Below are 18,707 nucleotides of genomic sequence, written 5' to 3' on the forward strand. Positions count from 1 at the left end.
CATAGCTGCAAGCAAGTCTGCTTGGATAGGAAATTATTGTAGCAAAATCTTGATAAACTTTTCAAAATTAACATAATTTTGTTCTATTTTCATTTAAGTCAGACCAAATCAGATTTAATATTTGTTTTATTAATCTATCAGATATTTTAAGCCAATCCAGGTAAAAAATACCTCAAACACCAACTAGAAATATGTATAAATTGAGTATTCCATTATATCATAACATAATTCGCAAAAATATTAATTAAAAATGATAATCATCAATAATTTATCATTTCTTCAACAAATATCATCAATAATTTATGTTGCATAAGATTTGGTTAACACATATATACGCTGGCTTTGGATTGGTTTTAGATTTTGAATTGGTTTTTGATTTTCGCCGAGATATTTAGTGATCTACATCCAATTTGTACAACGAATCAAACATATTTTTGCATCTAATATAATGTTTTAAATTGAGATTCGGATTGGTTTTGATTATTTCTGAATCAAGTCTAATGAAGATGGATTGATGCAATCTAGTTATATAGAAATTATTGTCTTATTTAGAACGAGACAGGGCGTAGCTCGGACGACTCTAAGGTTGGCTGGTGGAGGCGTTGGTCTCCTCTACTAGGTGGCCAGCAAGAAATTTTTTTGCCGGAAGATTTCTAGCAGGAGACCCTTCGATGCCTAAGCTGACTTGGGACGATGTGACGTGTAATAACGTCAAGCAGCAGTTGGTAGTATGGTGCGGCATGGGGTCAATCTGTGTGGGCAAAATATAGTGCAGATCTAATGTAGAACATATGACTGCCATGATCACAGACTGATATGGTTGTCGGTTATTGGGGTTGTCTACCTTTGTCGACACGTGCTGGTTTTTCTATAGCAGCAACTCCTCGGCCATAGCCAAAGTATTCACCTCAATTTTGGTCCAAAGATAGAAAGGCCGATTCCAAGATCGGGGTGCGCAGTATTTCCTCTATCAGAAATCATTTATGTTTTCTTCCACAGAAATTGCGCGCGACAGATACAAGTTGAGTTGCTTGCATCCACAACGCAAAGAGATGCTAAAAGCCAGCAAAGAAAATATAAGGTGGCTGCGAAGCAGCTGCCGACGGCGGACTCCATCGGCTTATTCGAGCCACGTGGCGCGCATCCAGGTCTTTCAGATATTTTCCAAATTCAAAATGAGGTCGGCCTTCCGGCCCACCGATGGCGGTCAAGGCGTGGAATATTACAAAATCGGCGTGACAATATCAGTCCCTCCCATATAAATGGAGGCCGGATCCTAAGACAAGCCGAGGGGTCTCCGGTCATTCAACCGCCCTCTTGCTTCGCTGGTGCCCTAAATTTCAGGCGCGCTCGCAAGAACAGAAACAAATCCACCCATTTCTTTCCCTTTTTTTTCCTCTCCAATCAGGTATGAATTTTCTCTCTCGAATCCAAATTCTCGCGCTTCTCCGCATTCGGAAACCTTTCCATCCCAAGAAAAATGGCGTTTTCTGATCTTTTTCTCGCCTCCGATCCTTCGAACCGCCTCAGATCCCACGCTTCCTCGCATCTCTTCTCCGGATTAGGGTTCGAAACATCCTCCGATCAGCGCCGGGATACCCTCATATCCACCTAATCTCGTCCCGATTTGAGCGTTTCCCTTTTCGGATCTAACCCTAAATCTTCGTTCTGCGTGTTCTCGATCTTGTTGGGCGGTCGATTTGGGGCAGTGATGAATCCGCGAGGAAGATATCCTCCCGGCATCGGCAATGGTGGTGGGGGGCACTATGGAGCTAGCCCTAATTACTATGGGAGAAATCCCCAGCCGCAGCAGCATTATATTCCGAGGAATCAAGTACAGAGCCAGCAGAATCAGCAATTCCAACAGCTACAGCAGCAGCAATGGTTGAGAAGGAATCAAATGGGGAGCAATTCTGGGAACAGTGAAGCAGCAGCAAAATCTGTTCAATCTGATGCCGTTGATTCCAGGTATGAAGAAAGAAAAATCAGAGCTTTTGTTTAATAACACATTCTTTGTTCGCGATTGTTTTTATATGGAGAAATTGGATCATATTGTTAACCTAGGTTTTCATACGATGTAAGGATTTGAAGATGTTATCATCACATGTTAGACATCAGCTTGTATGGTAGCTTTGCTGTATCTTTCCTTATCCGGGCATGCCAAATGTCATTAGAAATATGGGTAGTTGTAAAAATATACTGTAAAGCCAGCTATGAGCATAACCTCTTCAAAGTGAGCATTTTGGTTGCGTATGATAATTTAAATGAAAATTAACGCTGTTTCTTATTCCCTCTTGACAACTAGACAGTTTTGTAGATGGGGTTAGTAGCTCCAGTATGATTATGTGCAAATATTGGCATGCTGCAGCAACTTAGTTCACTCAAATTGTCTGTTCTTCACAAGCAAAAGAGCCTGTTAGAATAAACTAAAAAAAATCTCAGAAAGAAGAGAAAAGGGTTTGATGAACTTGGGGGTCCTTCATACTCTTTAGGGAAGACAAGTTTCAATGCATAAAATTCCTACATATTTACATCCATTGAACTATAGGTTGAGATTTTGTCTGAAATTCCAAAATGGAAATCTAAATTTATGGTTCAGCCTGAATTTTATCTGGAATTAGGGTTCGTTTCTGAGTTTGCTATGAAACTACCTTATACAGCAAACTTTAACGTATATATAGGTTGGTTCTAGTTATTTTCATTTCTTGGACTTTTAGAGGGGGAAAATATTACTTCTAAAATAATCTTGAACTTTGCAAGCTTTGAGAAAATTTGGCAGCATTTTGATGTTAAATTCTTTTCATATTTAGAGTAAAAGTAAATTCTTTTAGATCAACTTGGATTTCCTAGATCTCGAGTTCAAAGTCATTTTTGTTATTCTGCGTTGGATTGTGAAGGGTGTAGGCATTCTAAACATGACATTTGAAATGATAAATCATATTTTAAAAATGATCTCTAGTTTATTCTTACTGACTGATTCACTTTCTTCAGTTTTTTTCTATTTTTAGTTGACTTTGCCTTTAAAAAAATATTTAAAATTTCAACTGGGCTTGCTGAACTGTAGCAAAACTATTGAAGCTTCCAAACTGAAACTTATTGCTTCCAACTGAATCTGAAAACAAAAGCAAGTTTCCAAGCATTTTTTTTTAGTTTTTTGGATAAAGCTGAGCCTTGCTTTGAACCCACTATGTTGTACAGGCATTGCTAACTTCAAATGTCTGTCTCTTATATTTGGTTGTATTGGCTGTTATAATTTTTTATGTCATATTAGCATTATCAAATTGACCATGTTTTTTTAACCTTCTTTTGTTATTCTTTCTTTTGATGATTTTAGTTCTCAAGATTGGAAGGCACGGTTGAAGATACCACCACCTGACACACGTTACATGACTGAGGTATGTACTTCAACTCTGCTATAACATGCCTATGCTGAGAAATTGTACTGGTTGATGTTTTTTGATGCTAGAGAAATTCATGAGTTCTTATCTATGTGAGCTTTTGCCTCTTTTTTTTCCCCCACAAATCAATATGTTGCTCTCATTTTTGCTGTTCCATTTGCTGAGCCTGATTATTATGTGAATTTTTTTAAATTTCACTTTTCAGTCATTACATGTCATGTTGCAAGCCATTTAAGTTCTCATATGCCTGTTTATCATTCTTTGGTGTGCTCTATTAGAGGAGATTTTGACAGAAGCTGTTTTTTGTATTTAATTGTATATAAGGCATTTAAATTCCATATATGCGAGACCCTCATGTCAAACTTTCTTTGAATTAGAGTTTGATGCCCTTAGCTGAAGTTTATTTTGGCAAGCACCTTGACAAGTGACATATTGCTCTTTGTAGTTCAAAATATGTTGTCAATAAGCCTTTCTTTGTCTACATGCCTGCCCTACCTCTATTCTCATTAATCTATTATTCACAGAGGTGCCTAAGCCACCTGCTTATTATTTAGGAAATGCTATATGCTTCCCATTTAACTGACCAAAAAAGGCACAGGCAACAAAAAGCTAAAAGAAGCTATGCAACACATTTACAAGGTATAAATTTAAAAGCATGGATTTAAAATTAGATTTCTAGTCAAACACATGAATTTGACAATATTTGAGTCACTGCACATGGGTTCAGTTCAGTAGTTAGGCAATTCAGATTAGTGGAATCCAACAGCCAGATGCTAGGATCAGGACAAGATGTTGGAATAGGAGGAACAACACTGAGTTGTAACACGTCAAATCCTTGTATTCTTCAGTATTTTCTCATCCTCTTTGGACTAGTTGACCATGGAATGGTTAAGGGTTTGTTTTATAAACTTAGCCAAAAAAAAGACATGCAGAATTGGAGTTTCGCTCCAAACCTTGGATGAATTAAAAAGACGACTACAGAGGATTTCCATGAAATCATTTTAACATTTCATGAGTATTTGAGGCCTCCATGTTTGAAATTATTTTATATCATATTTCCTTTACCTTAAAGCCCTTCATTAGCCCAATTTGATGTGTTACCTTATTTGATCATAGTTCAAGCACTTGTAGTGGGTGTTACCAGTAGTACGGCTATCTAAGACACCCACACATCAAGCTTGAATGACCATGAGGCCACCTCATGGTGATGGAAGTGGCCAATACACTTCTTCCTGGGAGGACATGCGAGATTTTGAGGGGTGTAGATAAGTTCTTCTCTATCTAGCTGGTACTGAAGTTTTAATTTGAATGCTGATTTGTTGAGTGCTAATTTCTTCCAATCTTCTGAGCACTGCATGCTGTGTGAAGGTAACCTGAGGGAGAAAAATGTCTATGAGCAACTATACCATAAGATATTGGAAGAAAGGGGAACCTTATGACATGAAGCTGAAAAATGTTGAGTTTATTCAAGGATTGCATTATAATGAAAGATGAGAATAAAAGTTCAAAGGAGGGCAATGTGACTGGGTACAAATGTGTGGGTTATATTGAGATTGCCAAAAAGGGAAGGAATCTGTTGCTTCTTCTGATGGTTTGAATGATACACACTATCTATTTCTCGTGGGAGGTTACCAGAGGCTTATAAATGCATTGGTCCTCTTAGGCACTAGATCCTGTTTTGTTCTCTTATATTCCCACAGCTATTCTCCAATTTTCAGTGCCTTGACAATTTTTCTCTCATCCTCTTAACCTGACCACTTCCTGACGTTATTAAGTGCTTGTTAATGCTACAAACCACAAATAGTTAACCTGCCATGATAGCCTAGTCGATGTAAAACATTGCTTGTCAATCAACTTAAAGAAAATGTGTTACAGTTTTCATGAGTATATGTATGACCCACTTAGGAGGTTATCAGCTGTATGTTCCTCTTAATTTGTAAGCAGATTTTTTGTTCTTGTAATTCTTAGATCTAGGAAAGATGGAATTATTGTTCGTATTTTCATGGCCAATTTATGTTTAAGTTCTCTTTTGGCCTTTGTTTTGGAATCTGTTGACAGAGGTGTTGTGTATTTTTGATAAAAAAATGTACTAATCCTTTTTTTGTGTGTAAAAACTACGGCTTTTTAAATGGTTAGCAGCAATTTGAAACATATAGCTTTCACTTTTTTCTTTTTATTTATTGAAGGTTGCCAACAATTTATTGTGCCAAGGAAGCTTGAAATGAGGCCCAACTTTTTTTTTTTTATATAATAACAATGATTTTTTTGAAGTCCTTTGCCTCTGCTTCTAAGCTTGTTCATGGGTGGTCTAAGCATGTTACCGTAGATCTGTTTTTTAAGTCTCTGACTTCTTAGTGGGCTTGTCAATATCCAATTATAAATGAATGCTGGGATGACCAAAAGTCATTATAATTAGATCTATTTAAGGTATGTATGTTGTTTTAAGCATGCATGTGGATGAATAATTTACTATATATGTGCAGGATGTTACTGCAACTAAAGGAAATGAATTTGAAAGACTATTTTCTGAAGCGGGAGCTGCTTATGGAATATATGAAAAGGGATTTGAGAGACCTTCTCCTATTCAGGAAGAAAGCATTCCAATTGCATTAACTGGCAGTGATATCTTGCTAGAGCTAAAAATGGGACTGGGGAAAACAGCTGCTTTTGCATTCCTGCACTGGAAAAAATTGATCAAGATAGTAATGTCATTCAAGGTTTGCTTTTTGCACTTACGATACCATTGATAAGTTTGCTGTATGACAGTATAACCTGATTGCTTACATTTGATGTACACTACTGTGTTAGATACATCATATCTGCTACCATCATATGTTACCTCTCAGTTTGATTATGCATGTTCTATTTCTTCACTTCTTTGACTAGTGGAAAATTAATTATGGATGTTCAGTTGCTCTAGTGTGTTACTGCAAATGATTGTATACCTTTATATCTTTTTATTACCTGCTTATGGGTACTTGTGATGTTCAGTTTTATATTGGTTCCCACCCGAGAATTAGCACTTCAGACATCACAAGTTTGCAAGGAACTTGGAAAATATTGAAGATTCAAGTATGGTCACACTGGAGAACCAGCTTGAAAGATGACATTATGCGCTTATACCAGCCTGTACATCTACTTGTTGGAACCCCAGGTCGCATACTTGATCTTGCGAAGAAAGGTGTTTGCATTCTGAAGGATTCTTCAATGCTCATTTGGATGAGGTATTAGCTTGCAGCAATTTATTTTAAAGTTTTTGTGTATCAATTTGGTTATTAGTTGTCTGCATATAATTCATGCGTATCTGTAAGTGTTCATAAATTTGCATGCATTTTCCTTTCTCCCCACCTTTTTAAGAGTTTGCAGCTTGCTATATGACTCTGAATCCTTTTCCAAACACATTTGACTACTCTAGGGCGTTCCATGGGACATATGTCTTTGTAATTTACATCCAAATAGTGTAGTATTTCATGATCTTACTATTATGAGCTCAGTAAGTTTCAAGTTAATATCGGAGTCGAGTATGTTGACATAAGCTGTGTTCGAGGCCTGGAAACTCTCTTGAACTAATCAATAAATGTATCAATAGTTAACGTAAATGGCATCTCCTAGCAGTGTGCTACTTAGAACATGGACATGGGGTTTTGCTCTATAATTGTGAGGGATGCTCGAGAGTTTTATAAATAATTCAATAATTTTTGTGATTTTTTTTAAATACAGTTTGATTGCATATCATAATTGCATTGCTGATGTGCTGTTTGTTGGCCCTCATGGTGATGGATAGGATTGTTGTTGTTGTTTGATCATATGTTTTGCTATATTCGTAATTTCTTATGGTGTTCATTTCATAGTGTGTTTAAGTTAAGAGATTAAAAAGTAAAAAAGGAGAAAGCTGCCGTTCAAATGTATAATGCATGTATTATGTTTTTCTGGGTTCTGATAACAGATATTTTGTTTTTTGGTCACAGGCAACAAGCTCTATCTCCAGAGTTTACCCTTCGATAGAACAGCTGATATGTTTTCTTCCTGCAAATCGGCAGATATTAATGTTTTCGGCAACATTTCCTGTAACAGTGAAGCAATTCAAAGACCGATATCTACCAAACCTTATATAATTAATCTTATGGACGAACTTACTCTAAAGGGAATAACACAATATTATGCTTTGGTAGAAGAAAGACAGAAGGTTCACTGCCTCAATACCCTTTCTCAAAGGTTTGCTTTTACTATTGCGGTGATCATCCCCTTTTTGATATATATTTTTTCTTTTCTGTGAATACAATGGATTAATGTCTCCATTTTCCAGCTTCAAATAAACCAGTCCATCATATCTGCAATTCGGTTAATCGGGTAGAACTATTGGGCAAAGAAAATCACAAAGCTTGGTTATTCCTGCTTCTACATTCATGCTAAGATGTTGCAAGACCATCGAAATCGAGTCTTTCATGACTTCCGAATGGTGCATGCAGGAATCTTGTTGTACAGTACTGTATCGTTTTCCTGGGACTTCCATGCACCGAATATACAATGTTTAGATGCTGTTAGCTTGTTGAAGCTTTTGTCAGAACTCTGGCTGCCCCTTTATATTTTTGTCCCTAATGTTGGAATCTAGTGTTTGATGACTTTTAGAAGTGATCTAAGGTGGCTATAAACATAATCTAAAGAGCTAGGAAGCACAGGCCAAATTAGGTTAAAAAGATGATTAGCTAGAGTGATGTCATCCATTAGAGGGTATAGGATTCTTCACCCGGTGGTTTAACTTATCAGAAACAGGCACCCACACACACGCTGTTATATTCTATGGAGCGCCTTGATGATGAGAAAGTATATAGGAACTATGAGAATTTCAACGGATACTGAATCAAATGTGAACTTTGCTTCATGTGAATATAAGGACTCTGAAAGCAGTTCTTCTCTTAAACATATTGGAGTTGAGATTTGGCTAATCTAAAATTAACCAAACAGGATCTTCTTTAGATGCCTTTAACTTAGACTAAAACTCATTTAAAACTAGCACGACTAACTATCTTACATGACAACGTGAAAAGAAGTATCATGACTGAATAAACACTCCCTAGCTGACCTTTAAAAGGAAATACCTGAAAATTCAACACAAACTATAAGTATTATTAATAAACCTTTTACCGTAGACTCTTACTAGTTAGGAACTTGGGTCAAACCTTGATGGTTACAATACCCTCATTGTTGACCATGTTCCCCAAACTCCGGCTATGCAGTTATAGGATGAACTAGGTTTCTTCATCTATGATTTTTCACATTGTGTGATCGCATGGAGCTGATTCGCCATTTATTACATGGAAGCATGATAGCCATCAAATATGATACTTTGTAACTTGGTCACAAGTAGGCCTTTGATTGTTCCACGAGACTGTGTTGCTTTGCATGCCATCACTCATATAAGGGTTTTAACAAACTGTGTTTACTTTTTTTATCGTCCCTCCTTTCATAATTGTTGCCATCAAATTTCTCTTTTAGGGACAAAAATAAATGGCACCAAAAATCCTCATCTGGCTCCTTGAATTGTCAAAACTTTTAAGCTATCTGGGACGAGTTTCCTTCATAGGTAGTTGATTTGATGAAAATTCTGATATTTCCAAATTAAACTAGCAAATGTGCATGTACAGTGCATGTTTGAGGAAGAGAAGTATAGATATAAACAATGGAACCGTATTGATCACAAACTGTAAGAAGTGATTTTAAATAAGCAAATGAAAAATTGACAAACAAAATGGGATAGGTCATTGCTACTCTTCATTTGTTACTCCCATGCAGATATCAAATAATAGGATGCTTTAGAAAAAAGTAAGTAGAAATAATTTGATCGCATAAGCAAACATAGGAAATCATATAATTTAGATAGGGAGATGTAAAAATCAATGCAGAAAAATGGATGGGTGGTTTTCTCCATGCAGATTTCATATAAGAGGATTTTCTAGAAAAGACAAATAAGAAAAAGGGGAAGTAAAGAAACTTATGGTTTATGTTGTCCTATAATATCCTTGATGTGGTCCAAGTGGAGAGCTGATCGGCCTACATATTTTTGTTCAAAATGAAGGATCTTTTCAGTAAAGCTGTTGGTAAATTTTTGATAGAAGTTCTTTTTAAAAATAAAGGGGAAAAAGATATATCTTTAGTGGTAATCCATATTCTTGAGGTACTTGGAGAGAGGAATGGTCTGAGTAATCATTGCCTACTAGAAATAAGGAGAGCTATTAATTGATTCACCCCCTGTACTTTAATCGAGTTACAATAGGACCCCTCCTACTTTAAAAAGCCTCAGACCGGCCCACTAAGTTAGATCTGGCCCTTCCATTCATCTTCTAACTAACATCATTGACAGACATGTTTAAATTACTTAAATTTCCAAGATGCCCCATGACTGTTATCTTTGCCTCTTTTTCCTCCTAAATCGTTTTCCTCGCCCTCGCCCATGGCTTCGTTGCCAAGGGGCCCCATGCTTAGAGGAGACACGACCCCTCCCTGTTCTCTTTTTCCAAGTCCCCAACCTTGCCATGGGCTGCCTTTACTTCTCTCCGACTTTACCCCACCACTACCAATGCTGACCACTTGATTGCCACGACCTCTACTTGCCTCCTCTTTTGACTCCAGCAGAAATCCCAACCGAATGCCTTTCAGTGTATTGCTACGATGTTTTGAAATCATGGAGGATCTTATCATCTCATCCAACTTTATTATTAGTATCTTCTGCTATCAGTTGCTTAAAAGTCTCACAAGGAAGTTGCGTAACCCAAAAAAGGATGGTGTATTTGAATATCTTTGTGGCAAATGGCTAACTTATTAAGAATAACAAAGTATATATACTTTCTTGTAACCACCAAGATATGGAATGCTCTGTTCTTGAGAACAGGAGAGAACTTGCACTCATGGGCAAGACGGGCCGCGATGGGCCTAAACTTGGTGCAGTCAAGGATCAAACAGCTGACCTTGTGTAGGGATGTTGTTGGAAGCTCTGCAATCAGTGGCAATAGGAGAGAGGAAAGGTGTCATCGAGTGCCTGGTGCACATCTTGTTATTGTGTCCAGTGCCTCTCCATAATGCTTATCCAACTCACTCAGCTTCTCTGCCTAGTCTAGCCTCACGAACAGCTCGCTCGTAGAACAATTGGTTGTCGAGATTGACCATCAGCGAGAGGTTGTTGATGTTCAGGATGGACTACACCACTATCTAATCCTAGGCCTCAGCATATCACCCGATGATGGAGACCTTGTGTGTTGGGGGAGGGGGTGAGGTACTCCCAAAGCTCCAAGTCGAAGTCTAGTTCATGCCTGTGATGATTTAGGAATGTTGGAGATTCGAAATACTCACTGTCAGCCATCGATCCTCCTTCCGCTTCATGACCACCACACAGACTCCAGCTTCGCCTCCATCATCTGCTTTAATGGCCTTTCCTTGACCTTGTCCTCGCCACCCTCTCCTCCCACTGCTACCATTGTCATGTCGCCCTCTCCCCCAAACAAAAGCTAGTCCTTTGTCCCCTTCACTCATCCTTCCACCTTTGACACCCACATCATTGACCCTCGACCTCAAGTCAACCTCTTTGTTGACCTCTGCTTTGCTACCCACTGCGACCCCTATGCCCATGTAGAGGCACCTGGAAGCTCGGCTACCTCCTCCATGCCTCCAATCGGCAAGACTAGCCTAGTCATCACCATCACCAACCTTTTTGATTTTGACGTCTATGACCTCGAGATCACCAAGGTCCTCCCCAACTCCCACCTCCACTGCCTCCTTGTCTCTACTACTCTCGAGTCCATTATCATTGTCTAGGACATTGATTTCTCCCTCGACCTATCTGATCGCAAGAAGATCAAGTTAGGCCACGAGCCCAAGCCCAATCTGCTAGTTGCGATGATGTTGGAGGCGGTTGTGGGGTGGGGCATCTTGACAGTGTCACCATGTATGGAGGAGGGATAGTTAGCCTGTTGGGGTGCCCACTCCCTCGACCTCCTCAAAGACGGCATCGCCACCACCTGCTTCAACTCCTCCTAAGAGCTCTATAATGCATGGTGGCCTCTGGCAAAGAACTCAGGCCATCCGATCCTCAAGTTATGTTTGATCTCCTCATCGAGGCCTACATTGATTCAGAATAGAACTAGGAAGCCCTAGATGTATTTTATTTGATGAAAGATGCCAACTTTCTTTAAAGATCGAATCTTGCAACTCTTTGTTGGGTGCCTTCGTGAAATCAAACCAAGTGGAGAAAACTTGGATTTTGTATGCTGAAATTTTTGGATGATGATCCCATCATCAGTAGTGACCTTCAGTGTTATTTTGGAGGCATTTTTTTAGGAATTTTGGAGATTTTAGATATTCAGGTAACGGTCATGAGTCTTTTAATGAAGTCCAATTCAAGCTCGGTTCACAAAGATAAATGGAAGGGCCATTCCAAATCAAAAATATAACTTCATGTGTCGGTATGAGACTTTTTGAAGTAGAAGAGGTCCAAGTGTAACTTCGGCAAAGTACAGGGGCGAAATAGTATTTTTCCCTCGATTTTTTTGAATCATTTTTAGCAATGAGTTAAATGGTTTATTAGTGAGATTTAGTGTTTGCTTGGATAATTCTGTGCAATTTAGCAAGATTAACAGGATCGTAGGTCGGGCTAGGCCTGTATTCGCAGAACTCACATGAATACCTATGGAGGGGGCTGGCCAGATCTCACAGGTCTTTTTTTTCTCCCTGCAAGAATGGGCTGGGAGAGATTCGGCTGAAATGTGCTGGGCCAGGCCTTGTGTTCTGCAATACTAGAAATCCTTTTTCCAATCCTGAAGATCTAGCAGGATTATTCAAACAAGCCCTTAGAAGGGAGAGGTTACTGTATGAACATGCTTGTGCTTCTAAATTCCTTTGTTATGAGCATGGCTCCTCTTTGTGGGGTTTTTATTGTCAATAATATCTCAATTCTGGAAAGTTCGTTTTTCTTCTAGAGTTTTTGTATGTCTATCTGCTCTATTTCATTCAAATTGTCTTCTCATAAAAGCTTTAGGCATCATAACTTGCAGCTTCTTAAAATGGAAGTAGATAACCATGTAACTCATTAATTGCATGGTTGTTGGTAACACGTGATTATATGTTCTTGGTGTACAATTTATTTTTTCTTAAGTAGCGTGATGTAATACATGTTAGGTTCTTCTTTTTGCAGATCTTTTTACAAGGGGATTGACATTCAAGCTGTTAACGTTGTTATCAACTTCGATTTTCCCAAGAACTCAGAGACATATCTCCACCGGGTAAGGTGTTTAAACAGAGGCATATCTGTATTTAAACCTACTAGGAAAATGTGGTTTGCTGGTTGAGGTGCCTCAGTTAAACTAAATAAGTTGGTTTTAATCATCCAGTCTTTTGAGCTTGCTTGTTTATGTAAAGAGGTGCCTCAACTAAATGAAGTACATATTGATTACTTTCCATGTGGACTACTAGCTTGCACCCTTTTATCCCATGGAATTTATGTGCATACCTGCTTTATGGAAGGTATTCACATATTACTAATTTATGCTTGCTACATTGTGTTCTAAAAGGTCCCTCTGCTTGACATTCTTAGGTTGGGCGTTCAGGAAGATTTGGTCACCTTGGTTTAGCAGTTAACCTGATCACCTATGAGGATCGTTTCAACTTGTAAGCATGACTCACTTTAGTGGTCCAGATGCTTGCACCTCCCCCCTCTCTCTCTCTCACACACACCCCCTTTTTATGTGGTGTAATACATGGAAGATGCATTAACTTGCAGGAATAGGATTGAGCAAGAACTTGGAACTGAGATAAAGCAGATTCCTCCACAGATAGATCAGACTATTTACTGCAGATGATCTATCATGATAATTAAGTTTGGCATCCTTGGAATTGGTGAATGATTAGCAGACCTTTTTCGCCTGTATATATTGTCTTATCATGTAAGTGATTCAACAACCTTTTTATTGAATCTGCATGATCCTGTACTATTGCTTGAATGGAACTCTGCAGTGTATATGACATGTTTTTGTTTTACTTTTTAGCTTGGAAGAGTCTTTTTATCGAATCTGCAGGATCCTGTACTATTGCATGAATGGAACTCTGCAGTGTATTATGACATGTTTTTGTTTTACTTTTTAGCATGGAAGCGTACCAAATTATTCACATGATCATTTTCTTGAATACGCTTTGAAGCAGTTGTTTTATTCTTCCTTTACCCTTTCTGTTCTGATATTTTCTCTTTGGATTTGTACACAGGGCTGGTTAACCCTTAAAGACACTTATTTTGCATTTGACGGGGCATTTGTTGAGACCATGTAGCGGGTTTCAACGTTTTAGGTGGACACTGTATGGTGATTGCTGTTGTACGCCACTTGTTAATATTCAAACTTCTGGTCTCAGTGCTCGGTCACTGATGCTAACAAGTGATACAGAAGTAGATTATTTTGCGGTTCTGGATACTTGCTTCCATTGAATTACTTCTGACTTAGCTATTTTTTATCTCATCCTTTTAAAGGTGCATTTCTTGCAGACACTTCCAGGTGTTGCATAGCTTGATGCCATTGAATGCAAAAATCGAAGCTTATGGTTTATGGCCTGTATATTTGTGTTTGCTGAAAAGTTGTGCTCTCAAATTTACTCTTCTAACTTGTCAAACTTGTTATCAGCAGAAGACTCGATTCTCTGTCTTTCTTTACTCTAAAGCATCCTTTTAGTTAATGTCAATCACCTTCAATATGGGTTGCTGTCATGGTTATGTTTATTGCTGTTTAGCTAGAATGTGGTGTAGCATAGAACTCTGATAAACTGAGGTATCTGCCTGAGATGAACATTTATAGGGTTCTATCTTCTTGACTGGGTACTAGCTGGACAATGAAATTATAGAGGTTTCTCTTCCTGCTTGCCAGTCAAGAATATGTTTCTGAGCGAACTATGCGTTGAGTTTGAGAATTTGGTGGCTCACCATAATGAAACTGACGGGATGTAATATCAGATTATAGGCTTGACCATCAAAGGTTGCTATGAGAGAGCTGGCCCTTGTTTGCTTTGTCCTTGTCAAAGTGCAGTGCTCCTGATGCATGTCTCGGTTCTATATGGTTGTTTGATTATGCTGGTAGCTGCTGTTTGTGCATTGGAACATCTGTTCTTTTAGAATTTGGTTGGTTGGTATTGGATGAGGGACTTTCTGATGCTTGTTCAACTAAAAGCAGTAAATTTCATCTCAGATTTGTGGGGATACTTACTGTTGGACTTCAGCTAATGAATGATGATTAGTTGGTGGGGGGCTTGAATGGGCTTATCGCCAACTTATTGCACCTTTAGGATTATATTTACTCTTTGCAGGGGTCAGAAGTCTCTCATATACACCCAAAAGCATCAGCTGCAGAGAGGTGCAACAGAGCATTGGGGAAGTCTGTACCGCATACGGTGGGACGGTGTAATTGAGGAGCCCGGTAAGCCAAAACGTCTGCTGGTTGGTTCCATTCATGAGTGGGAAACCTGGAAGGATTGTGGAGAACCCGAGCCAGTGGGAAGTCTGAAAGGACTGTAGAAACCTTGAGTCAGAGGATGTGTTGAAGGAAAGGACGAGGAAACCGTGGCAAGAGTCTCCCTTCCAGAGATGGGCGTTAACCTGACATGAACCCAGCTGCCTTCAGACCCTCCACGCTACAGTCGACTCTGTGACAGCAGCAGAGACTCTTTGGTGGGGAAACAAACGTACAAGCAAGGAGAGTCCTTCCAAGAAACAGCCCTTCCAAGATGATCGCATGTAATGTAGCTGGCTCCAGCATTAGTGGAGTGGATGGAGCCATCCAAGTTCGGCCTCAGAAACCAGGTTGAGGGGTGCTCAACTGTCGAGATGCCTGTTGATGAAGCTGGAGAGACCCCTTGGGGGCTGATGGTGGTAACCAGAGAGTTGCAACAAAAGAGCTCTATCTCGGGCTTGCCTTGCTTTTGTTTATTCTTTGAAATAATGCTTGGTCTGGCAGCTTATTCCAAGCACATAGCCTGGATTGAAAAATGCTACCGGCTGATTTGAGTTGATGTAAAATGATTGCGGATTGAGGTTAATGAGAATGGAATTGGAACGGAAATATTCCGTTTCTTTCCAGGAAAAGGACAATTCAAGTTTTCCTTCTTGTAAGACGAGTAGACTTGAGTTATCAGCTCCTACAGGAAGAATGGTTTCAGTACCGAACCTCAGAACAAACATTCCTCACGTTAATGATTAATTAGAATTGAAACTTGTCGTATGCAACATAACAACAACTTTACCTTTCCATTGATGGTCTTTGAAATGTAGCCTTTTTGATCTTACCCAGGATCATCTGTCCAGAGCAGGGTGCTTTATAGGGGGGAGGAGTATATCAGATAATGTTCTAATCGCCAGGAGTTCATGTTTGATCTGGAGAGGGCTCCTATGCGGCGTTGTCTCATGGGGGTCAAGCTTGATATGGAGAGGCATATGACAGGATGTGCTGGAATTTTCTTCGTTCTTCCCTACAGAATTTTGGCTTTCATGAGATGTGGATCAGGTGGGTAATGGGCTGTGTGATGGGCTCTCTTTCTCTATTCTGGTAAATGGAACACCGTCTCATTTCTTTGATACATCTGTTGGACTTCGCCAGGGATGCCACTGTCCCTCTGCTTTTTATCATTTGTGCAGATGCATTATCCAGAGCTCTTCGAGCTGCAGTGGCACACAGATTCTGGGGTTTACAGGCCGGTGCAGAGGGCCATGCGATCCCCACTTGCTATTTGCTGATGATGTTACTGTTGGTTAGGGCGACCTGTCAGACTGCCCACACGTCCGAGGATCCTCTATGCCTATTGTATGCTTCTGGTCAACGGATTAACTTGGACAAATCGTCTATTCTTTTCAGTCCGAAGACCAAGGCTCAGTTAAGGCAGCTATTATGGAGATTATGGGAGTTGGTGAGCAGGTGGCACCTTGACATATCTGGGTGTGCCGATTCTTGGGCGTCGCTTGCGCAGCGGAGATGTTCTCTCTCTTGAGATAGCATAGACACAAGTTGGAGGGATGGCAGATGCACGCTCTATCTATGATGGGTAGAGTCACATTGGCACGTCAGTACTTAGTGCTATTCCGGTATACCTTATTTCTCACGCTGTCCTCCCCGTTTCTTCGTGAGATCAGTGAGCGACTTATCAGAAGACTTCATTTGGGGGAGGCGTGATGACAGAGGCAGAGCACATCTAGTAGCTGTGGGAGAGTGGTCTGTCAGGCCGGTCAGACATGGTGTTTGGAGTGCCGTCCTTGGTGGCACGACGGGAGGATTCGGTTATGCGGTTGGCAGCTAGTCTCATACTGGAGCCCGAGAGTATATGGTCCTCCCTGATGAGGGCAAGTACGGTGCACTGACGGTTGGTGTTAGGGCGGGGCGGACTCCATTCCCCCATCTGGAGGGAAGATCAGTGCTAGGGCTTCATTAGTGCTTCCGGCGATCCGGTGGGCTATCGGGATGGCATGTCGGTGGATGTTCTTGAGGATAGCTGGTGTGACCGAGTTACCGGATTAGCAGTACTGCCGGCCATGGTGGATACGGGTAGGCTGATGGGACGGGCGGGTTAGGACTTACTGTCCAGGGGAGGGGAGATGGGATGAGGTGTTTGTTCGGGAGGCTTTTGGGGAGCACTGGCGGAGAGGATTTTGGCTTTCCGATCCCGCTCCGGGCGGAGCCTGACAGATTGGTATGGTTTCCGACAGGCCGGACGAGGGTGCGTGCCAGGGATATCCATGAGTGGACCAGTAGGGAGCCGGAGAGGCGGATTGATGGCAGATGGATATGGAGGATTGAGGGTGCACCCCCGGTGGCGCTTTTTCTATGGAAGGTGGCCTGGGGCTGCCTTCCAACTAGGAGCGTGTTGGCCAGACGGGGGATGAGGATGGGATCCCTATGATGTGAGATGTGCCTGGATGCTGAGGAGACTATCGGCCATGTGCTGCTTCGATGCCCGATAGCAGTGCAGTGTTGGAGATTAGCCTCGGCGCTACTTCCTCCCTTGTGGGAGTCGGTGGGAGGATCTGCTGCGGTACTTGCGTGAGGCTACTCGGAGGCCGGGGGTTGCCGAGACAGGGTCCATAGTGGCGTACCTAGCCTATCATATATGGCTGGCTAGGAACGACCGTCTCTTCGAGGGAGGGCGGTTACCCCCACGGGTTGTGATGGAGAGAGCACTGAGGCAGGCAGCGGAGACATCTATGTTGGCCACGTCGGCTCCACTTGGGAGGTCTAGGGACATCTGGGGTACCTGCTCTGCTGTTTCAGCGTCCAGGTTTCGTGTCTTTTCTTGGGTACTCCCACCCCCTGGCTATCTTAAGGTGAATTTCGATGGTGGTATGGCGGAGGATGGTGCATCAGGGGGTGTGGGTTTCGTGATCAGGGACCATCGTGGCACACTCATTGCGGCTGGAGGACGGAGTATCTTTGGCTGTTCGGTGGTGGGAGCAGAGGTGCAGGCTGCTTGGGAGGGACTTCTGGTCGCGAGACGGGTCCTGGGGGCCGACAGACTTGTTCTTGAGGGTGATTGCTCGACAGTGATTGACTGGATACGAGGTGTGGACATGTATGGGGATGGTCACCCGCTGATACGGGATATACGCAGTCTGGTTCGAGAACTGATTTCATGTCAGATCGCCCATGCCTACCGAGAGGCGAACAGTGCAGCAGACTGGGTCGCCTCCTATGTTGCCCGGCATACTGGGGAGGCCCTTTGGTCTAGATTAGAGGGTGTTCCACATGCTTTATTTTGTCTTCTTTTCTTTGATATGTCTGGATGTATCCACGTTAGAGGTATATGAATGAAATACCGTTTTGACCAAAAAAAATAAAAATAAATAAAAAAAATGTGGCCTTTCTCCCTTATTTTTATGAAGCGGGCTGACATTAACTGAAGGAAAGGGCATTTCAATTATTTGATGATAAAAAGCCGAGCCATGGCAGCTTTAAGAATAGTAAAAATTGATACGGGCGATAAGAAGGGACCGCTGCAAGACGTCGTGCTCACCAGGTTGTTTTTTTTTTTTTTTTTGGATTGAACGGAAGGCTGTGCCACCTTTCGTTTTATCACATAAGAAATATGTACATATTGGGTTGCTTTGTCAGTAGAAAGATGGTATAAGTAATCCCAACCAAGGACACGAGTCGTAGGCTTTCCTGCTCCTGCAACAGTTTTGTAAATCCCCATGATCACTTCTTTTGGTGCACCATTGTAGAAGGACGTCCAATCTTGGAGAAGTGATATTGCCTTCTGAGTCACAAGTCCTGAAGACGTAGCTTGAAATTCAAAAACCCT

General features: G+C 41.0%; 1 protein-coding gene across 1 annotated transcript; it reads left to right on the forward strand.

Moving 5' to 3' along the window:
• Nucleotides 1-1,273: 1,273 nt before the first annotated feature.
• On the forward strand, nt 1,274-14,126 carry LOC103698464 (DEAD-box ATP-dependent RNA helicase 8). Its single transcript, XM_039115657.1, is given in 10 exon segments — nt 1,274-1,968; nt 3,335-3,395; nt 5,882-6,020; nt 6,023-6,155; nt 6,207-6,243; nt 6,390-6,622; nt 12,556-12,670; nt 12,982-13,055; nt 13,168-13,330; nt 13,647-14,126. Coding segments are annotated over 9 exon segments (1,128 nt in total). The 5' UTR covers nt 1,274-1,711; the 3' UTR covers nt 13,247-13,330; nt 13,647-14,126.
• Nucleotides 14,127-18,707: the final 4,581 nt, after the last annotated feature.

The sequence above is a fragment of the Phoenix dactylifera genome, chromosome 18 (genome assembly GCF_009389715.1).
Source record: "Phoenix dactylifera cultivar Barhee BC4 chromosome 18, palm_55x_up_171113_PBpolish2nd_filt_p, whole genome shotgun sequence".
Taxonomy (NCBI): Eukaryota; Viridiplantae; Streptophyta; class Magnoliopsida; order Arecales; family Arecaceae; genus Phoenix; species Phoenix dactylifera.